General features: G+C 43.2%; 1 protein-coding gene across 1 annotated transcript; it reads left to right on the top strand.

Annotated features, from left to right (window-relative positions):
* The first annotated feature begins 11,272 nt into the window (after positions 1 to 11,272).
* CZH5orf63 (chromosome Z C5orf63 homolog) lies at positions 11,273 to 21,425 on the top strand. Its single transcript, XM_086771257.1, has 4 exons — positions 11,273 to 11,432; positions 16,746 to 16,866; positions 20,148 to 20,204; positions 20,973 to 21,425. The coding sequence occupies exons 2-4, from the start codon at positions 16,747 to 16,749 to the stop codon at positions 21,150 to 21,152; spliced, it is 357 nt and encodes a 118-aa protein (XP_086627383.1). The 5' UTR covers positions 11,273 to 11,432; position 16,746; the 3' UTR covers positions 21,153 to 21,425.
* Positions 21,426 to 23,417: the final 1,992 nt, after the last annotated feature.

Raw genomic sequence — 23,417 nt, 5'->3', positions numbered from 1 at the left:
TTACTGAGTTGTGTTTGTTGTATGGTATGGATTGCCTAGTATGGTATGGATTTTGTGGTATGGTCTTTATTATATTTATTCTGTCAGTTCTGTTGTATGTTTTGTACGTAGTGTATGGTATGTAATGCATCCTATGGTATTCTGTTGTATTGTGTGTATTGTATTTCGTACAGTATTGTGTGTAGTGCCCGGTGCTGTATATATTCTGTGATATGTATGGTATGTGGTGTACAGTATAGTACGTATGGAAGGGCACGTATTGCGGGGGTTCAACCCCCCCGTACTCCTGAGGCAGTCGGTGCTTGGTGCAATTCCTCTCTTGCTGGGCCTCACACGGACCCAGGGCGAGTGAGGAACCCACCGTGAGGGCGCTGAACCGGAGCTTTAAGGCGTAAATAGCAGGAGGCTGTGGTTGTTGCTGGTTTGATGACCTGTGAGCAAAATTTTCTTAATAAATGTTTGAGCCACAGCTTCTGGTCCTCAACTCTGTGCCTTTTATGTACACTTTCTACACTGCGTATTTGCCAGACGTACACTGAGTGATTTTCCTCTCATGTACAGGCATTATTTAAACTGCCTAAACAATCCACGGGAGCACTTATCAAAATAAGCTGGGATGACTTCTAGGCTCTAAAATCTTGCACATCTGCACCCGACACAGATTTACGGCCTCCCCTTGACCAACGTGTCTTGGAGAGAGGTGCTGCCGAAGGAAATCTGCGTTCTCCTTATAATGCACGTTAAGCCCAGCTGGAGACACAGAGAAGGCCTGGATCAGTTTTCTCAATTTGGGTTTTAAAAAGTGTATAGATAACTTGCAGGCTGAGCTATTTTCTGTAAGTAAGGGAAGTAAGTCTGTAAGCAATCGGATTTCATATTTTCACATTGCAGGCTGCATATTCTGTACTTTACATGGTTTTCACTTCCCTGAGGGAGAGATTTGGAAGATGCATAAAGAAAATGCAACTTCTTCCTGCCTCTTTCATTACCTCTTTCTTGCTGCGTACCTGCTCCTACGTATCTGCCATCCGGAGTGTCCCTGCAAAACGGGGAGGGAGAGCTGCTGAAAGAGTGGGGGCCGTTCAGCCTGGAGAAGAGAAGGCTGCGGGGAGACCTTTGAATCCAGCCTTTCATTCTTTCCTTCTCTCCTCTGCACATACCTACTAACACACAGCTCGCGTCTGACCCACTTGTGCACTTTACAAGATTTCAAGCTGTTTACTTTGAAAGCTAGATTTTTTTTGTCCCCCAGTCTTCCCGTCCTAGAAGGGGTGGCTATGGTGGAGAAGGAGGTGCTCTCTTCTCAGGCATGCACAGAGACAGGACAAGAGGCAACAGGCACAAGTTGCTTCAGGGGAAGCTCCCTCTGGATGGATTCTCCTCACCATGAGAATGACTAAACCCTGGAAGAGGTTTCTCTAGAGTGTCCCTCGCATGAAAGACATGCAGAAAGACACCCAAAAAGAACATGGTATATGAAAAGTCTCGCAGTCAGGCAAAATCCTTCACAGACTCCTTCTCCCATCTTGTCACAGCATCAGCGGCAGTGAGTGTCTCAGTTACTGCAGCCCGAGGTGCAGCCCATGGTGAGGCCGGCTGTCCCCCTGCAGCCCATGGAGGCCCACGCAGGAGCAGAGATCCACCTGCAGCCTGTGGGGAACCCCACGCCGGGGCAGGCGGATGCCTGAAGGAGGATGTGGCCCGTGGAGGACCCACGCTGGGGCAGCCGTTCTGGAGGGGCGGCACCCCATGGAAAAGGACCCCACTCTGGAGCAGTTTGTGAAGGACTGTAGCCCGTGGGAGGGACCCCAGGCTGGAGCAGGGGAAGAACGCGAGGAGGTCTTTCCCTGAGGAGGAAGGAACAGCAGAAAACAATGTGTGATGAACTGACCATAACCCCTATTCCCTATTCTCCCCATGTGCTGCTTGAGCTGGGGAGGAGGTGGAGATAGTCCACCTCCTAGTTAAGCCCGGGAAGAAGGCAGGGGTGGGGGGAAGATTTTTTCCCCTCTCTCATTATCCTGCTTTGGTTTTATTGTTAATAGATGGAAATAGTTTTCCCCAAGTCGAGTCTGTTTTACCCATCGCGGTAACTTATAGAATCATAGAATCATAGAATGATTAGGGTTGGAAGGGACCTTCAAAAGTCATCTAGTCCAACCCCCCTGCAAGGAGCAGGGACATCCCTGACTAGATCAGGTTGCTCAGAGCCCCATCCAACCTGGCCTTCTCTAGCTCTTTAAAAGAGAAATACCTGGACTAGGATTAGCTCTGGCACCAAATACAATATCCTTTTACCAACGGAACGCACAAAGACCCTGACACGTAAAGTATCATCCAAAGTGCTGAAAGCCGTGAGGCTAAAGGACGGAATTTACTGAGTCTCCTTTCCTGTGACTGCCCAGATATTTATCTGTTCACGTACTTGGAACGCTCTCTCTTATAAGAGAGCTAGAAGTCTTGATGTCCAAATACAAGTCAACACTATACACTTTTGGAAAAAGTACAGTCAGACTAAGAAATGGTGTTTGAAAAAGGAACAAACTGCAGCAGGGGAATAAACAGGTTCAGCAAAACCCATGAGAATGTTCAGCTTTCTCCTGAGGCGGTCATGCTGCTCCCAAGCAGCGAGTTGAACTTTGTGTGTGCGTCTGCAGGGCCCAGGTTCACCTAAATGCAGATCTGGGCTGAAAGCTTCCGTTGCGAATCCTGCCTGGTTTCCCCTCTTGTGCAAGTGGGCAGAACCTAAGTGTGTACAGCTCTGTCTGGGAGGCTCCTAAGACACTTTAGAGCACAAATCGTGTTTTTATCTGAAAACGATCCAAGCTCAGACAGCTGTGTGTAGAGGTTCCCGGTCTACATTTTAGTAGTGATGGGCTGCGTGGCCTTCCAGTAGCACTCAGTAGGATCTTCTCCATCATTTCTCCAGGTACTGAGCTTAGACTATGAGGTCTGTAGTTTCCTGGCTCTTCCCTCACACCCTTCTTGGAAATGGGAATCACGTTGGCCAGCTTCCAGTCAGTGGAACGTCCCTAGAGCTCAACTGGTCTGGCACCACAGTGGACTAAAGGATCGTGATTGAAGAGTTTGTATCAAAAACGCATAAAAGTTCTGGTGACTGCCTCAGAAACGGAATTACATAGGATGTACCATCCGAATTACTGATAGACGCCAGCCCCTCTGACCATTTTGTGACGGTGTACTCCAAAGCCCCTCCCCAAGCTGACCGCTTTTCCCAGAACCCTGCTCACGTGACAGAGATAACCAGCAGTGGCATCTGCCAGGTCCTCATGGCACTGGTGGCATCTGACTCAAAGTGGATTTTCGGGAGACAGAAAACAACACAATAGCCAAGGGGTGGCGGTGCACCCCCCGAACCACAGTGCTGGTCAATGTCTCACTCAGACCAAATCTGGGAGCAACCAATGTCTCCAGGCGGTGTGCAAATCTGACTGTGAGTTCATTGTCTTACCCCCTAGAGCATGAGCAGCCCAGGAGCCCTTTGAGCTCTCCTGCATGGCAGTGGGCTGCACGTTGGGATCTCCCGGTGGGTGGGGACGCCTCTCAGGCATCTCTCTCCTTGAGGCTGAGAGATTCCTTGCCCCCAGAGATGCTTGGGGAGTGGCTCAGAGCACGCTAAACTGTGAAATCTGGGCTAAGTGATTGAAAGGCCTGGTATATAGGCTTCTTCCAATTATAACACATACAACTCATTACAGTAGTATGTATTTTTACCACCACATCAGTGAGATGCTGGGAATTTACATAGCTCGGTATTTTTTCCGTAGACGAATATGTTCAAGAAATAGCTGAGATCATGAAGGAAGCAAAAGTAACACTTCTCATTTTATTAGTAATCAGGACATTTTCAGGGAAAACAGCTAAGACAGAGTACAGTTTATAAATACTCTTTCTGTTATTAAAAAATACCTGAAGGTTAGAAAGCAGCTGGTAGGCTTATGGAATGAGTGTGTATATATATCTCTCTTTATAATTGTATTTGTATTTTTGTATCTATAACTTAGATGATCATAAAATGATAACAATTTTCCAGAAAGCAGGTTTGTATGCTAGGCAGTTTAAGAATCTTCACTTAACTTTCCTAGCGAGCCCCTCAGCGTTGCATATTACCTGGCGCAGGAAGCTGTACATACTTGCAAATTGTAAAATGTCTTTTAACATGAAACACAACACATATTTTGAAAAGAAAAACATATATCCTACATTTGGAATATTTGGATTCTTTTTTTTTTTTTAATTTCACTATCACCTTTGTACAGTTTAAATTAAATACAAGCAGATTTGACCTAAGGGCCTCTCTATACCATTGACATCATTTTCAGACTTCTGTTATTGTTCAAAGGACCTAATTAGAGAAGATCTTGAACTGCTAACAACTCCATCCAGCACTAATTCCAGGCAGGATGTGGCACAGTTACTGAAATGTCATCCTGACAGATTTCAGGGATGTTTTCTTCTACTGTGTCGAAATTATTGCTTCTGTTCTGCATTAGAACTTAAACGGATAAATGATTGCAAATGTACTCATGAAACCTGATGTTTATTTCAGAGGCCAAAATCATGCCTTCCTTTCACAAATCCACTTGAAAACTCAGGGCAATGCAATATTTTCTCAAGATCTCTTCATTCAATTTCCTGTTATATAGTTTTATCATTCTAAAGGAGTTGGTTACTAAGCCTTGCACAGAATTTCTAATAGCTCAAACCTGAAAGCGCCTCCAGAAGTGACTAGCAGGGCCCTCATTTCAGAACTGAATTGAAACAACACATCTTAGGTTTCTAAACATCAGGAGACCAGGTTGGCAAAGCCGTACCTGAGGCACTACTTGAGGTCCAGGTCAATTAAATTCTTTTAATCCATATTGTTGTATATATAGATACTGTGTTGGTTTTGTTTAGTGGAGGGGTGGGCTACAGTGGCAGCTTCTGCAAGAAGCTGCTGGAATTTTCCCCTTTGCCCAGTGGACTCAGCCGGGCCTAGGGCGGACCCGCTGCTGGGCAGGGCCAAGCCAATTGGTAGCAGAATGTTCCCTGATAACGCCTCTGTGATAGCGTATTTAAGAAGGGGAAAACAGAAAAAAAAAAAAAAAAGAAGAGAAGATGTGAAGATATTGAGGGGGAGGCGTGAGCCTTGTGGGCCTTGCGGCCCTCACCCTCTGGGCTCCTGCCGGGCGCCATCTGGGCCCGACTCGGCCCGGCCTGGCCCAGCTGCAAGAAGTGGAGAGGAGATGAGATGTGAAGAGATCCTGAGAGGCGTCTGCCTGAGCCGGTTGTGAAACATTTCTTGTGAGAGGAACGGCTGCAGATGCCAAGGTCAGTGAAGAAGGAGGGGGAGCAGTAATGCTGCCCCTGGCCAAGATTCCCCTGCAGCCTGAAGTGCAGCCCATGGTGGAGCAGGCTGTCCCCCTGCAGCCCATGGAGGCCCACGCAGGAGCAGAGATCCACCTGCAGCCCGTGGAGGACCCCACGCAGGGGCAAGCGGATGCCTGAAGGAGGCTGTGGCCTGTGGAGGGCCCACACTGGGGCAGCCATTCTGGAGGGACTGCACCTCATGGAAAAACGACCCACACCAGAGCAGTTCATGAAGAACTGCAGGCCGTGGGAGGGACCCCGCACAGCAGCAGAGGAGGAGCATGAGGAGTTCTTTCCTCAATCACAAAGCAGCGGTGTAAAACAACGTGTGATGAACTGACTGTAACCCCCATTCCCTATTTCCCCCTGTGCCTCCCTCCAGGGGAGGAAGGAGGGAGAGATAAGTGAACATAAAGCTTAAGCCCAGAAAGGGGGAGCGGAGGGGGAAGTTGTTTTGTTCTTTTCCACAGATCCTCCTTTGGTTTTAATAATAAATAAATAATTTTAATCAAGTTGAGTCTGTTTTGCCCATAATGGTAACTTTAAGGATCTCTCGCTGTCCTTATCTCAAACCTCAAGCCTTTTTGTTATATTCTTTCTCCCCTATTCCCTTGGAGCATGGCGGGAGTGAGTGAGAGACTGTGTAGCTTGGTCCTGAGCAGGGAAAAACTACGACATATACACGCCCAAATATGAGCTCAGAGATGGCTTCACAGCTTTCTGTCAATAACAAAAAAAAAGTAGATACAAAGTAGTGAAGGTTAACAGTTAACAGCAGAGAGTGAAAGCTATTGGGTTTTAATAACTTTTTGAAGATTCTTGCCCCGAATACCCTCTACCTTATATGCAGAGAACCAAGTTGTCTTTCATGAGCTAAAATAAATTACTTATTTTCATGTGCATTATAATAATAACCAGCATGCATCAGGGGGAGTCCATCAGAGAGATTTTACTGTAGGATTTTAAATGGAGCAAAGCAAATTCAAGCAGAAGCCACAGTGTGCCGCTATTCTCACTGTCACATAACCAATATGTTCTGCATTTTACTTGCCTAGGAAATGTAGGACAATAGGAAAAGTTGTAATGATACCTAGGAATGCCATTAGAAGAGCTGAGAAATGACTTTGCATCCTGATGACTCTCCCTCGTTATGATTGCTTCACTGCAATCAAACCCGTTAAAATGAAGAATGAAATTCAGCATGAACAGAACAGAAGGTAGTAGAGTGCAGAGACAGAGCCAGACAAACTCCAAACAAGTCTTTGTTTCTTTCCACTCCATCATCACACAAAATTCTGATTGGATGCTTTAGTCCATGGTGTAATTAGTTTGTACTGTATTTAGACAGGCTCTTAACATATTGGAGTTGATCTCCCGAGATCATGGTGCTCCACCTGTTATGGTATTATGCACAGACTGCTTCTTAATTTAAAATCTGTCTCATTCTTCAGCTGCAAATGCCTTTTGGCAGTCTTGTCCTTCTGCACCTGTGAAGTAGAAGAGGTTAAGTAGTTAATGGCTCTTTCCAGTGCTTGCTTGAGGAAAAACTGGTGGGCACTGGTTAGTTTAAAATCCATAATGAAATAGCCTTGGTAGAGATTAGCTCTCCTTGATCAATAGAAATTATTGATTCATTTGCTTTGAAGGCAAGTTGCAAGTTATCTTGTTAAGGAAATAATAATGCTTTGGAGTTGCTTCTTATAGTAACCTGAAAGTGCTGAAGTGCTTGCTGAAATGTATGTTGACTTCGTAATAGCTTTTGGTGATAGTTCTCAAGAATAACAGATTCTCCTGCGTTTTAGTAGCTACCTTGGCTGAGGAGAATTTAATTCCTTCTCCATCACCTGCTGTAGAAGCATGACAAACAGAAGAATGTTCTATTCAGCTCACTGTAGGACCTGAATTCTTTTCTTTATTAATTTCTGTTGCTTACAGATCTCATCTTAGTTGTCAGCTGAGAACTGGAACCTACCTCCTTTAACTTTTTCTGAGGTTCTAACATAGGAATGGAAACCAGTCATCAGCACCTCCTCATGGCAATGCAAAACCAACAGCAAAGCTAAATAAAAGATTACATAGGTGCTAACTTTACTACTGGTAGAATATTGCAATATTTATTTCCGAAACAGCTGTTAGGAAGAAGTCATGAAGTGCAGCAGAAAGAAATTAGCTGGGTTAAAATATATCAAAACCATCTATGTAGGATTTGGTATTAAAAAATTAAAGGATGCTAGACACTAGAAAAAATACGGAAGCATAAAGGGATAAAATATTTTCCACTCATCTCTCAGTGCCTCTCTCCCCAAAGCACAGCCCTGTGGGTCTTGGCTTCCTGCTCTTGCAGGGCCGCTTTCCCTTGAGCAAGGTGCCATGGTGCCTGGCCCTGTGCTCTTGCAGGGACCCTTTCCCTTGATTCGAGCGCGATAAGGCCTGGCCCTATGCACCTGAATGGCCTCCTTGCACTGATCTTGCTGGGCCCTCCTTCCGCTCATTCAAGTGCTATGGGGACATAAGCTCAGAAGGATCGACATGCTGCTGCCTCGAGCATAGGCTTTCTTCTCACTTTTTCAGATCCAGCCTGGGTGCTGGCTGTTCCTCCTCTTTGCTTGGGAAGGACTCCTCGTCAGCAGATGGGCACCGTCAGTTCCCCAGCGCCCCTCACCACCACTCCTCCCCATCGCATGCTCACTGCAGGACTTTCCCCAGCACAGCTCCTCTCTCTGCTGCAAGTGAACCCCACAGAAACGGCAGCGCATCTTCTCTGTGCTCCCCAGGGCCTCTTGCCCTCTTCTCACACTCCGCTCTGTGACCCCTTCTGCAGCCAAGCCGGCCACACAACATGAGGGGAGGGACAGAGGCAGCTGCTGGGTTTGGCACCAAGACCTGCTGGGCTGCAAAGGAAGACCCAGGCCCCAATGGCACGAAAGGTCAAAGCTCAACTAGAGTTGAAACTGGCCAGCGTTGTGTGAGACAAGAAGAAAGGCCGTTTTAAGTATGTTAATAGCAAGAGGAGGAAATCACTGGGCCAATACTTGAGTAAGATGAGCTGGAACTATTCTATTTTTTTTTTTACTATATTTACTATTTTTACCTATTGATTGAAGAGAGGAATGGACAATTAATCTTTAAACACTGTTATGCTGTGTTTTAAATACAGTATTTATTAAATGTCCAAATAATAGAAACCATGCAAGGTAATGGAAAGCATATTGTGATATATAGCAGATACAAAATGACAAAGCTATAAATTAAATCAAAATATGAGGGAAATAAAAAAGAAATCTGGAAAAGAACCTAACTGAAGGGCATTGAGAACAGCAATCCATCATGAGTCTTTTTTATTTCAAAATTTTGGAAGCATGTCCACACTTTATTTAAGAGATATGCAAAAAAAAATATAGGAAGACTTGTGCACCACGGCAGGATGCCTATGCAGCAAATTTAACCACTGAGTCATATCTGCCCTTGATATTTGAAGGCATCCTATGGGCCAGAATGAAAAATATTGTAGTCACACTACTTTCAGATCTCAGAACATGTATTTAAATAGCAAACTTTCCAGCAATCCATCTTATTCCTAAGTACAGCAGTAGTGATGCATTTTCCAAGGTCATAATTCTTTCTGAATCTGTAGTATTTTTCTTCTTAAATCGCTATGAACATTAAAGAAGATGCATCCCAAATCTAATGTATTAAATCCAAAGGTAGCTTTGTGCTGAACTATCCACAATAGTGTACTAGACACTTGTCAAAACAAAACTGGTCATTTACAAAACACTCTAAATAGCAAATCCTCTTTGCAGAAGTTTATAGTGTAAGCAACTCTCCTTTTTTTTTCCACATATTTATCCCAGATTATAAGCAACCTGGTTTAAGGGTGAAAGCAGCCCATGCCAGATACACCTCAACACAGAACAAATAAATACAACTGACAACATAAGACTGAAAGCTCTTGAAAAATATTTTTCTCTTGCAAACAGCACACAATCAAATGAATGCCATTCTGAACACTTGCCCCAGCAGGGACAGTTAGTGGTTTAATAATTGAACAGAGTTAGGCAACATGACACTGAAATCAGGAAAGAAACAGAGCCAGAGCACCATCTGGCTGCAGGAACAATTATTTTTTAATAAGTTGACCAGTTTGGGAACTGTGTACCTATCTCCTCTAGGCTCCTTTACAAAACCTAGACACAGATCCCAAAGGAGGCTAGACTTGTTTTCAGAATGAGAGGCATAAAACTAATGTCGGACCTAAGATGTCAAGAACATTTTTATCTCTGTACTTGCCCTGCTTTTCAACTAGCCTTTGCTGAAATTGCCCTCTCCCTAAATGCCTTCCTTCCACCCCTTCTCAAAAGTTAAAAGCCAGGTGGGAGGCAGTTAACTGATTCTCTCATGTGATGTTTGACAGGTCTAGCGTATACCAATGCAAAATGCCCATTTTCTGATTCTGACACAAAAATGAGCACCCAGTGTCAGCTGCCAGCGTTACTTCTCTGTCCAACAGAAGAGATTAAGATAATGGTTTAAAATAAGTCACTAAGATCCAGAGCTGAGTAATCCTCATGTTAGGTTAGTCTGCTCATTAATTAGATATGTCACGTCAGCAGGGTAAGACTGCTCTCCTGGAGGGCCTTCCCACTACATGGTGATGTGCTTCTCAAAGCACAGATGAAGAGGAGAAGGTGACTTGAGTCTATGTCCCAGAAGGTTTGTCTCCCACTCTCAGCCTAGGAACAACTACAAAAGCACAACCAAAATCCTGATGGAAATACAGCAGCTAAAAGAACATTAGCCTACAGCTTTCATTCCCCAGTAGTGAACACTTGCTATTTTTTATTTAAAACACTTTTCTGGAGAAAAGAAAATGAACACACCTGACAACTAAAACACTGCAGAGTAGACAAACAGAGCATCAAGAGGAAGGAAGGGCACACTACACATTTCTTTACACAGGGACAAGTATCTGTCACAACAGAGTGGACAAAAAGCTCAGTTTCAGACAAGAGTGTAGCAATTCATTTCAGCAGAGAAAGACGTCTCCCCAGGACTGTTAGCTGGATAACGTCTCTAACTTAATCTCTGTTCTGCTTTTATTGAGTGCCATGGTGTTAATTTGAGCTTATTTCCAATTTAATTTGGATTTACTCATATACTCCAAAATATTCTTGCTTGATCCCGGCTTCATATCACTAATTTGCTTAGCATACACACCGTGAAACGCTTCAAGCTGTCAACGAAATCAGTACAGTATCGTGCTTAGAGCGGATGTCGGTAGTCTCCCACTCTTTTTCCCAACATTATGCTCAGTCACAACTCTACTTGCTGCCTGCATTAAATTTTAAAAGGTAAAAATTTAAAAAAAAAAAAGCAATATATAATATCTTTAATAAAAATCTGGTTTTTTCTACATTGCTGCTGCTTGAGTCACAGGGAAGTGAAAAGTCTCACTAAAAATGAAATACGTCCTGTCAAAAAGACATCTAGGTCCATTGCTTTCAAGGCTGCAAGCCAGAAACCCTCTGCGGCGGGGGAGGGGGTAAAAAAAAAAAAAAAGAAAGGGCCCCCAGTTCTGGCTGAGCGCCCAGGGCCAGGAAAGCCGGGCAGCGCCGCCTGCCCGGGAAGGGCACCCGCAGGAGGGAGGCCCCCCTCGCCGGTAAGGCCGGTGCAGAGCTGCCCCGTACGGAGACAAGGCACACCTGGAGAGACAGGGGCCCCGGGGGGGAGCTGGCAGCCCTCAAAAAGAGGCTTCGGGCCCATCACCGGCCTTCGCCGCGGCTCCCGTCGAGTTGAAGCCGCAGGCCCAGCGAAGGGCGGCAGCGGGCGGCGCGGCCCGGCCCGGCGAGTCACCGACCGACCAGCAAGGGGCGCAGGAGCGGCGGGTGCGCCGCTTCCCGTCAGGCCGGGCTGGGCTGGGCTGGGCTGGGCTAGGCCCGGCCCGCCGCGGCCGCGCGCCCCTTCCATGCGCGGCCCCGCCCGCCGCCCGTCGGAGTTTGCGGGGAGCCCGCGCCGCGTCCCCGGTGGGGCGGAAGGAGGCGGCGGGCAGCCGCGGGCAGGTGGGTGCTCGGTTTCGGCCCTTCGCCGCAAGCCTGTCCCCGCGCGCGGGGCTCCGTGAGCGCCGCCGGCCCGCCCGGGTTAACGCTGGCTGGTGCTGAGCCGCGGGCTGGGCCGCGCCGGGCCGCGGGGCCTGGGCAGCGGCCGCAGGGGCCTGCCTGGGGCTGGCGGTGCAAGCGCGGCGGGCGCAGGCCTTGCGGCGGGGCCGGGGACGCAGTGCCCGCCGGCAGCGGGCCGGAGGGGGCCGCCCTGGGAAGCGAAACCGGGCGGGGACGGAGGCAGGGCTGAGCCCTGGGCAGCCCGCACTGGCTAGCCTCTTGCGCTCTCCTGTTTTTTAATGGGCTTCGACTCTTCCTACCTGTAGAGGGCATTACTGATTTGGAAAATATTATCCAAAGAAATCAGGTTTTCTGATTACAGGACATAATGGGAAGAGCTGTGGTACACTCCTTAGCCAGTGTGGCTCAGCCCCAGCCCTTATTGGGGAATGGATCGTTTAGCCAAAAAGTCCTAAAATTGACATGTTTGAGACAGGTTTTTAAACTGTATTGTAGTTTTACCTTATAATAACGGTCCATTGTACAGGCAAGTTCTTTTCTTCAGAAATGGTCTTGTGGCCATTATGGCAAGCAATTTGAAAAACACTCAATAATCTGAAATTTGGAGTACAGGCCTCGGACCAGAGTCTAGGAGGGATCACTAAACAAAATTTGTTGTGTGTTAGGATGAAATTATACTTTTAATCTTTTCTGGGCTGGAATGCAATGGGTTTGTGACTTTTACCCCAGATTACTGTAGTTTGGAGGACAAAATTCATAGAAATATCATTGATTGATATATAGCATCACCTCACAGAAACAAGTGGTATTACTGATGATGGTTTTGAATTTTTAGTTGGTGTACAAACCTGATTCTTTCCTAAAGACCTTTAGAGTTACATACGTTTGCAAAAAATGTTCAAGATTTTCCTGTATTTTCTATGCCTTCTCTGAAGGGCTGGTGATGTAAAAGCGCTGTGGGGATCTCAACAGCTACAGGATTTGGTGTCCCTACTCACACGTACTCTTGCTATGTCTCTTGCTGTGGCACTGTATTTTCTTGTTCAACACTTCCCTGGGAAGTAATCAGACTGACAACAGCAGACTGCCAGCAAGTTTGCTTTCTGTGGTGGCCGTAGCTGATTTCGAATGAGGGACAACTGAAGAAGGCTGTTCTAAGCCACCGCAGACTTGGGCTATCAGCGTGTGTTCTTACATTTGCATCTACTTGCTTTCCCCATTCTCTTTCAGTTGGTATTCCTTTGTCTTACTAGAATGAGGATTAAATGGAGGGTAGGAGTCAGTTTAATAGACACGAAGTTTCTTTAAGACATATAGCTAGAAAATGTCTACAGCATTTTCAAGGTAACATTTTCCATGTTCCTGATGTGCTACTGTTACCTTCTAGAAGGAGGTGTGATTTGTCCAGGCAATCCCCATGTTCTGTCAAACCTGGGTTAGGGTTTCAAAATCAAATACTATGTGAATGTAAGATGTACACAGACAGATGCCTGCAAGTTTCATCCTCATGTATATGTATACAAATCCATGGAAAACAGGACATAATCCTGTCCCAGTATGTTTATAAGTATCCATATAAACCGTTCAGAACCACAGAGCAAGAGTATATTTGTGACTTGAAGAGAGATGGTTTAAGAGTATGTATCATCATTGAAGGGTACATAGCTGGAGAAAAAAAAACAGCCATGCTTGTCTTTCCTTGATTGATATTAAGATAAGGTTTGTACGGGTAATTATCTGATCTAAATAATGGCTAGTGTCACATTTTATTTTTCCAGCAGATAAGGATTTAGTAAGTGATCGAAATTCTATTAACAGGCAATTAGTCCAATTTGGCTTTGCAAAAGACAGTCTGTGCCAAGTCTGTACTTAGAAGCATCATTTGTTAAATCATTCTGTAGCATTGTAGTACAGGGGAGGGTAAGTTCTGAAGTTTGCAAGCATCCTTCTTTACATTTACTTATTAATTTTGTTCCTCAAACAAATCTTTACAATTACTTGGAGGCATGCTGAAGAGATCTCCAGAATAATCATGTTGAAAGGTTTTGTGTGTGCTTTTAGCATTTTAGTTTCTTCATAACAAAAGATAGATATGATACAGATGTGAGCAGGATGTGAATGCTGTGGGGCATGTGTGCGACGCTTTCCTTTCTTTTTGTCAGTGATAAAACCGGCATGGAAGTGACCTCTGAGGTTGCAGCTCTGCATTCTAGAAGTGTTGCTCAGCTTAGCACAGGCTAGTGTTGGGAGAACCTGCTTGTTCACAGGCTGGTAGTGTGCACACACTAAACACCCGTGTGGCTCTGGGATGCTGTTCAAACTGCGGTAGATTTGCCTGATGAGTGACTGGAGATTCGCTTTCATCAGCTCCTGATCAATAGCAACTATACTTAACCCTTCACAATAGTAGAACCCTTCAGTCTTTGTGCAAAACCCACTGCTATTTGGTTTTATCTATGACCTTTTTACTTAATCCAATAAAATAAGATTAGTAAATTCTGCTGATATAAAAGCAAATTTCTATGGTGGCAGTGCTTTAGTTGATATCCTGTGAAGCCAAAGCTGCACCTTGCTTTAGCACAGGTTAAATGCACCCAGTGTGACTGCGCTCCGTCCTAATGAAGCTGTCTGGCAACTGTGGGCTTCAGAAGCGCAGGGAGGTCGAGCTGTATCATCTGTACTGTGGAAACATGATGACATCTGACAGTATCTCACCTTCCCTCAGGGCTAGATGTCTCAAACTGCTTTATGCTGATGGAAGAACAGAGCATGACTGGGGTCTGGATGGAGACTGGCATCATTTCATAAATCAGGATTAGTCCTTTGAGTCTTTTTTTGTAACTGGCATTACAGTATGGCCTTAGTATCTGTCTACATACGGATAAAATAAATTGACAGCTAGGACTCTGTTTTCCTTACGTTGTTTATAAAAACATTCAGCCAATTTTATGCTAACTCTGGAAACAGCACACTCTTCCTTTACTAGTAGTACTGGTTGATGAAGATTTGCTCCTGAATTCCAAAGATAGTGTTGCTTGTAATTATTTGAATTGGTAACAAAGTGAGACAATATGATCTCACTCTTTTTGTGATATCTTGAAGCTTCGCTACTACTATTATCTTATTCATTCCCCTTCAGTTGATGTTTTGGTAAGAGTTGTCCGCTGGACTCAAATTTACCAGAGGGTGGAGGGATCAAAAAAAAGGGTATAAAGGAGTAAACCCAAGCCATTTTATACACATGTGTGTATATTTGGCGGGATAAGACACATGGAAATCTAGGCGCTATTCATTCAGCTGTTTACAGAAAAATTTGTGGGCATTTTCCTTGTTTTGAAGGCACAAAATTTGGCTTGCTAAGTTGGCAACAAAAGCATCCACTTAAAAACTTGCCAGAATGCAGATTAGTTGTTTTGGCATTTTTATCTTGCATGTGAACAGGCCAACATGCTGCAATTTTTAATGCCAAAAACATCCTTTCTGGGCACCTACTTACTGTGGATGTAAAAATTTCTAAGTATGACTGAGGCTATTTACTGTCATCCATATTTGCATTTTTCCAAAAGGTTCCACGCTTGGTTTTGTATTTATTATGTAAAATCCCAGACAATTAGATTTCCATGTGGCTGAGTAAAACAAATGCAGTAGCTGCCAAGGACTATGACCAATGGTTGTGTGTCCCCTGCCAGTCACCTGCAACTCTGCAGTGACAGCAAGCGTACTGTCCCTGCAGCTGGCTCTTAGTGGTATCAAGCCTGACACACACAGATGAAGAACCCTTTCTGTCACAAACTAAACAGTAAACCCAAAGCCCGTTCATTGCAGCATATGCTATTTTAGACCCCTTTATTTTAGCATGGTCAAAGAAAAAAAAAAAACCTGATTCTTTCCTAGCATATGAAATTTGGTAACTCAGGCTATATTTTTCAAAGGGTAATACCTTTTCTTTGTATTTCCTCTGTTGAAACTACTTCTGGAAACATGGCGAGTTACCCTTACCAGAGTCCTCTGGAAAAAAAAAAAAAAGTCTTTGACAGTCCAGTAAGGCTCTTGGAGCTGTGTCATGTCACCTATTTGATTTTTTTTTGTGTGATTGTTGCTTAAAAACATAGCAGTTATGTAGCCTTAAGTTTAGAGTCTACTGCAATGTTTTGTTCTTCCTTAGAGGTTATGCTGGCTAAACTGTCTCATTTAAAACAAAACTCTGTAACACTAGTACTGAGAGATGCAGTGAATGCACAAGGCTCGTTTTTACTGAATGTCCTAAAACATGCTCATCAGTTGCAACGTAGTCCTCCTCACACTTAAGTTGTTTAAACTTGTGCTACTACGTTGTGTGTTCGTGGTTGGCTGTAGTAGTTAGTAGAACTACAGAAACTGAACAGAAGCAGTTTGGCTTTACATAAAAGGGACTTGATTTTCTCAGTGTAAGTTCTGATGTCAAGTGTCATGTCTGCCAAACATCTCCATGCAGACTCCCTTTTGCTTCTGGTTTTTGCCTTTCAGTCCTAAAATGCCTTGTAAAGGTCCCATTAAGACACAAGTTTGGAAGAAGCACTATTGTTAGTAGAGTTATTATGAATAGCTGCCTTCAAGACTCCAATATGACACCCTTCAACAACACTAAATTTACTTAAACTCTGCCAAAGAAATCACAAACCTATCAACATCTTTATCATAAATTAATTTGCTGTTGCAGGAAGGACTCAGGGCAACATGTATGCTTTTAATATTACCAAGTTAAATCATCTTGGCTGCACCTTTTTATTGACTGCAGAAAGCTTTATGTTAATATTCTGATTAGGTACAGATTAGTTTTTTGATGGAATAATTTTAAGTAGAACATGTCAAGCACAGCAGCAAGATTACTGAAGTTCAAAGCGCAGCACTTTGCATTTTGTTAATATCATCTAATTCTTAATGGCATCAATGCAGTTGAAACAGCGTAATCCATTTATGTCAGCATTTGTGTTAGGGAATTTAAAAGAGGCATTTCAGCAAGAAAACATGAAGCTGTTTTGTTGGGTTTTTTTAATGGAACTACAGTTTTTGAGCTATGCAATGTTTCTGGCCTGCTGCATAGTAAACTTTTTTTTTATTCATGTGTTAATACTGTGCATATAAAAATCCTGGGAAAATGGTTTGATTGTGTATATTTTAGAACTGCAATTGAAGTATCACATTTATCTTAATGTTGAATTTCATGAGCTATAACTTGCCACAAAACAATTAAACATTTTATTTTTGCCTTAACAGGATGATGGTGCTTTGTTTTCTGAGCAGAACACTTCAACTAGCAAGACATTCGTCCAGTCCACTGGGGAGACAACTCTGTTCAGCCAGCGCAAATAAGCCAGTGTTGACTTTATTCACCAAGGTAAAAGTTGTTTACAGAACAAAGCTAGGCAAGGCTGCGTTATTTATCAGTTTTGATAAATGTGAATCCCAGATGAAATGCCTTGGCCATGGTTTTTGTCCTCCTCAAATTCGTATAGTGTTGGGCATTTTACTTTGGGGGTGTCTTTCACATCAGGCTTTATGGCACAGTCCTACTCTTTCCTTATAGCAAGTAAGTAGTTGCAACCAATAAAGAAATATTTCAAGATAGTTGTGTCTCAGTGACAGTATGGTCCATTTACTGGTTGAAAATTGTTCTCTAACTGCCAGTGTTTCATCTTGGAAATGGAGAACAAAGATGAGTTGTTATACATAATGTGCCCAGGACAAGCATCAACAGCTGAAGTAGGCTCTTCAAAGCACAGGCTGTTTAATTTCAGCACTACCTGTGGGACTGAAAATATATCCAAGTAGTGTTGGTAGTGCACAAGGAAAAAGTAGATTATGCTTTATCCTGTTTTTGTTTTATTGGCTGCGTAACACTAATAGGGATAAAATGCAGACAAAGGTTTGTCTGTGGCATGAGCAGATAGGATTCTTAAGCATATTTAGAAAATACATGTGATAGGCAGGAGTGGTCATTTGTGAACTGTCACCTTCCATAAATTGTCATCAAGAGCCTATGTAATCTGCAGAGGTCTTCTGCGTTTTTAGATAGGACGACACATGGCAGGCTATGCTGCATTTATGATTGATGTAGCCTTCATGAGGAGAAATGCAAAGCACTGAGAATGTTGACATCATTATGGTGGTATTTGTTGGAGATGGATGCGATTAAAATAATTTCTTCTTCCTGCACAAGATTTGTTCATTCCATCCCTAGCTGTAAAGGGGTGTTTAAACTGCATAACGTACAAATAGGTTAACAAATAAAAGGTTACCATCTATTTATTGATCAGAGCAATGCATGCTATAAGAAGAACTATATTTAAGAGTTACGGCTATCTCTCTCCCTCCTTGACTCAGCATCAACTCATTCATAATCCAAATATGATACAGTAGGGAGTAATGAGCTTACCTTTGGGTTAATAATTGGAAGAAAGCTTTTTGTATGATTTTTGTGTCTTAAAATTTCTAACTAGTAAAAATAAAATTTTCTAATAGTAGAGTTCAAGTGGTTCTCTAAAGTGGCCTCTTGTTGAATGTGTTTTTAACTTAAAATGTTTGTTTTGTTGTTTTTTTTTTTTGTCTGATACTACTGGCAGTTGCAATGCAAAATACAGACTACTTTAACATAAATCTAATCTGCACTCTTAGTTTATGCTAATTAACTCCTTTTTCCTTCCATCCTATTTTTAAGAATAAGGAAAAATGAGGAGGAGAAGGTAGGAGGGAGCTCTGACTTCTGCAGACACTTCAAACTAATAGCAGCTAGCACTGCCAAGCCAAATGGTTTTCCCCTCACAGGCTCCTTCTATGCCAGCAAAAGCATTCATGCAACAACTGCTCCAGGTTAAAAAAAAAAAACTTTTTTTTTTTTTTTTTTGCAAAGTTACTGTTAACTCATATCAATTCTCCTGTCTATCTCTACTGCGCAGCTGTTTTGAGTGCTTATGCCAGCACAAAATAAGGAGTAACAGAACAGTCTGCTTCGTTCAGGATCAGTGCCAGCTTAAAATAACCACAAAACTGCAGTCTATCTATGCAGCATAAATGGCAATTATCTGTAGAAATAGAACTGTCCTTTCCACCATGTGTACTGTGTAACAGATCTAGCTTTCAGCACAGCATATGTCAGTTTGGGAAGGAATTTTTACAACCTCAGCAGTAGGAGTCCCTTTTGCCACCATGAGATACATCAGAGAGAGAAGGTTGTCCCAAGACAGGTTTATCTAAGCACCCCTATTACAAATTAACGTAAAGCAAGTGGTGGCAGAGACCTATGGTTGCACTGTTCTACTGAAAAATAGGTACTAATATAAATGGACTGTTTGAACAGATTTCACCGTTAGTTGAAATAGTTCATTGTCTGATTTTAAACCAGTTCCATTCTCATTAGTACTCCGTAGTGCTTAAGCTTCCCATCAGAGCAGGTGTAAAAACATGGTCCTTACTGAGAGTCAGCTTAGTTTGTCAAATGCTTTTATATGACTGTTAAGTTAGAAAGTTCTCCACAGGCCTAGAGGAATGAAGTATGTCCTACCTTAAGTGTACGGAGCCTGGTATGTTACAAAACTGATGTTCAGGATTCTGGGACGTTCCTTTTAGACACCAATATTGGGTATATCAGTCACTCCAAAAGCGACAAGAACTACCATGAACACAACAGCACTGTTGATCTTTAGCAAGGACTTGTCTCTGTGGGAAAGATAATTTTGAGTAGATGTGAATTAAAAGTATTTAATCCAAATTAATTCACACACAGGAAATAAGAAGTAGCTGTTTTGGATTAACTCCATGTTAAGATTTTAAATGGGAGGAGGGAGAGGAGAAGGTCTCTTCCAGCTGGGAGAGGTATTTCATGGCAGAGGAGCAGAGTCATCACCTTCACCACCGTATACTTTGCTATGTGAATTACAAGCCAAATTCTGCCATTACAAACCCTGAAGCAACATGCCTTCATGTGAGTCACTTCTTCAGGTACATGCTGCTCTAATGATCATGGTGCATGATCAGCAGAAGTCAGCTGTATAACTGTAATAGAAGACCAGGGAGTTTTCAAAAATCAGAGGTTTTCTTTGACTCCATCACAGGTCAACACTGCAGCTGTTTGCCAGTTCTTCCTGCTGGAGGTTACTGTCCTCCCAGCTCTGCAGGGCTTTTTCCTTTAAGGCAAAGTCAGCCAGGTTATCTTAAATCACCTTCTTTTGCTATTTGAACTGACCCAAGTGACTCCTTCTGAAACAGATTAGAAATTACTCATGTGACTTCCTCATTCCACTTCTATCGAGGGAAATTCTTCTGTCAGGAGTGGTACCTGCAGTTGTTTTCAGCTGGTGACAGCAATGCTTTGAATAGTCATTGCTGCTCACCAAAAGGAGTCTGTACATGACCTTCCAAAAGGTCATGCCCTTGAATCAGCCTCTAGAAGAGCCATTGAAAACTGTTAATTTGCACAAAAATAGCAAATGAGAAATAATTAAATTCTGTGAATGAGTAGTTTTATTTTCTTTTCATCCATAAAAACCAATGCTAAACCGATAAAGATTTAGAACCACGTTCACAGCAATGATCACTCCTGACTGTGTATGTTACTTGACAGTACAAATGATCTCTGTGTTTTACTGTATGCTTTAAGTTGATCTGAATATTTTCCTTTAGAAACCATGCCCTCTATGTGATGAAGCAAAAGAAGTGCTTGAGCCATATAAGAAAAGGGTAATGTATTGCAACAGTGTATACATTTTCTGTATAAAAAGAACAGTTAATCAGGATTCTTTCTTTGTAAAAGAAAATTACTTGGATTTATTTGCATCTGTTATTCTTTCATGGGTGACCTCTTCAAGACAATTTCAGCACTGATTTCCATAAAACTCATTATCCAAAAGCATTTTGTAACAATGCTACTCAAATAAGTATTGGTAAACTAAACCAATATACACCTTGTTGCAGTAGTTTTTAAAACCACTGCTTTTGTAAATACTGTTGCCTTTTCTGATTGAGGAATTTGCAACTTTTATGAGGCAGGCAATGATATCATTTGGGAAGGATGTTACTAAGTGGGGCCTCAAATGTTTTTGTGATTTCAATTTGTGCCATTCTTCAAACAGGTTTTGCTCCCTTTCTTGAAGGAAGAAACTGTTAACAGAAGCATTTAGAGGTGTTGCACTCTGATGTCTATCAGGCAGCTCTTGTGCTGCCAGATGCCTGTTTGTTGTAGTTGGTGCTCACAGGAGAGTGGCTCTGCACAGAGGATCAAGCATGTCATCCTGGAGCAGGGAGAGTCCTTCATAGACATGCAGACAAGGATTGTGGCTAATACATTTTGTATCCACAAAATGGGCAATTGTCTATCGTGTGGAAGAATAAATCCAAAAGCACCAAGAAAACACCCTTGCATTTCTGAAAAGAATACTGATCAAAAGACAAGCAGGTACTGTTTTTTCAGTATCCAGTAGGTACTAACATATTTCTTTTTTGTCACAGTTTATTTTGCAGGAGGTGGATATTACCCTTCCAGAGAACTCAGCGTGGTATGATAAATATAAGTATGACATACCTGTTTTTCATTTAAATGGGAAGTTCTTAATGAAGCATCAAGTAGACATTGAAAAGTTTGAGGACCAGCTTATGAAGCTGGAGTTGCAAAATTATGGAAACCAGTGAAGAAGAAAATGCAGCTGCTCTTCTGTGAATCTGAAAGGACTGTGCAACATGAATTGTGTAAAGAAGCAGTATTTGTTATGTGGCCTTGCGTTTCTTAGAATGTATGATACCAGTGTCCTAAAAAACTTAAGTGACTTGTATTCTATTTTGTATTAATCATCCAGCCCAACTGCACCAGAAGCAACCTTTTCTGTACCATTCATTTGCTGCTATGTGAGGCTGGCTTTTCATTGACAGAATAAATGCTGTTTCATAACAGCAGATAGAATGAAATGTGTTTGTATTGGGTTTGTGTGGTTTTGGTAGCAGAGGGGCTAGAGGGGTGCCTTCTGTGAGAAGCTGCTAGAAGCTTCCCCTGTGTTTGATAGAGCCAATGCCAGCCGGCTCCAAGATGGACCCACCGCTGGCCAAGGCTGAGCCCATCAGTGATGGTGGTGGTGCCTCTGTGATAACGTATTGAAGAAGGGGGATAAAAGCCCTGGGCAATTGCAGCTGGAGAGAGGAGTGAGAGCAACAACTCTGCAGATGCCAAGGTCAGTGAAAAAGGAGGGGGAGGAGTAATGTTGCTCCCAGCAGAGATTCCCCTGCAGCCCATGGAGGAGCAGAGATCCACCTGCAGCCCGTGGAGGACCCCATGCTGGAGCAGGTGGGTGTCCCTAAAGGAGGCTGTGACCCTGTGGACCGCCTGCGCTGGAGGAGGCTCCTGGCAGGACCTGTGACCCTGTGAAGAGAAGCCTACACTGGAGCAGGTTTGCTGGCAGGGCTTGTGACCCTGTGGGGGACCCATGCTGGAGCAGTCCGTTCCTGAAGGACTGCACCTGTGGAAGTGACTTGTACTGGAGCAGCCTGTGAAAAGCTGCAGCTGGTGGGAAGGACTTGTGCTGCAGCAGTTCATGAAGGACTGTCTCCCATAGGAGGAACCCCATACTGGAGCAGGGGAAGAGTTCAAGGAGTCCTCCCCATGAGGAGGAAGGAGCAGCAGAGATAACGTGTGACAAACTGAGCGCAACACCCATTCCCTGCCCCCCTGTACTTCTGTAGGGGAGGAGGTAGAGAAAATTGTGTGTAAAGTTAAGCCCAGGAAGAAGAGAGGCATGGGGAGGTGTTTTTAAGATTTGGTTTTAGTTCTTATTACCCTACTCTGATTTTGGTTGGTAATAAATTAAACTAATTTCCCCAGGTCATGTCTGTTTTGCCCATGACAGTAATTGCTGAATGATCTCTCCCCTGTCCTTATCTCGACATCATGAGCCTTTTGTTATATTCTGTCTCCCTTGTCCAGCTGAGTAGGGAGAGTAATGGAGCAGCGTTGGTGAGCACCTGGTGTCCAGCCAGGGTCAACCCACCACAGTGTTTCAAGATTGTTATTATGGGTAAGCTGTTGGTCTGTAAGCTGCTTCTTCCTTAAAGACGTCTAGAGTCTATCCTAAGTGCTCATTTGAAATGAAGAGGGCATTTACTGCAAATGAAATGGACACTTGATTAAAGACAGCACACTCTCACTGAAGCAGAATCACATCTATAGAACAATCATCACAATTTGATAGAGCTGTTACTAACACATGAACACTGAATAGTTTATTTGAGCATATGTTGCACTTAAGTCTTTTATTCTACTACAGCAACCTTTCAGTCACAATTGAAAATAAAAATAGGGTGAACTGTAATTGAGCCAAAAGAACCAAATCTGTAATTAAACCAGCATTTATTAACTCCAAACATGTCTCTCTGAATGCTACTAATTTCAGAGTATAAAATGAAAGTGAGAAACGCTAAGAGCGTCTTTAAAAATTTCCTGGCGTAGGATGTGGGATTTCTCTCTTAGACTCCAGTTATGTTCTTAAAAAAAAAAAAACTGCTAATATATGGTCTTTTGCCCTGCTTAGGCAAAATTGCTTGTGCCATAGTTCTCCATCATTACAAATCCAGGGAACAGAGAAAATGTGTTTCTCTGTTATTATGGGAACAATGCTTTTTCCTATAGACTAGAGTTCTGTGGTAATTGAGTCCAGTTGTTACGTTTTCTGACAAAGGAATTGCAATTCAGTTCTGTCTGCAACACAACTGCAAATCCATTTATCATGTGGCAAGAATACCATTTTGGCAAGGGTTACAACAGTTACGTTGGCCATGTTAGGCATGTGAGGTATACAGAATGCCTCAGTTAAATATGTTCTCAGGAGAAGAAGAAAGACAGATTAAGGAAAAATCAACTGGTTTAAGTTGAATAATCTGTAATAAGCACTGGAGAAAGTTGTTGGTATT

This window comes from Chlamydotis macqueenii, chromosome Z, assembly GCF_036417535.1.
Source record: "Chlamydotis macqueenii isolate bChlMac1 chromosome Z, bChlMac1.mat, whole genome shotgun sequence".
Classification (NCBI taxonomy): Eukaryota; Metazoa; Chordata; class Aves; order Otidiformes; family Otididae; genus Chlamydotis; species Chlamydotis macqueenii.
This window is presented reverse-complemented; position numbering and strand designations above follow the sequence as displayed.

Bases quoted from the DNA above. Each gene is read 5' to 3' on its own strand.
- CZH5orf63 (XM_086771257.1), top strand. From the start codon at position 16,747: ATGATGGTGCTTTGTTTTCTGAGCAGAACACTTCAACTAGCAAGACAT. The intron at 16,867-20,147 runs GTAAAAGTTGTT...ATTTTCCTTTAG, and splicing joins TGTTGACTTTATTCACCAAG to AAACCATGCCCTCTATGTGA. The intron at 20,205-20,972 runs GTAATGTATTGC...TTTTTGTCACAG, and splicing joins TTGAGCCATATAAGAAAAGG to TTTATTTTGCAGGAGGTGGA.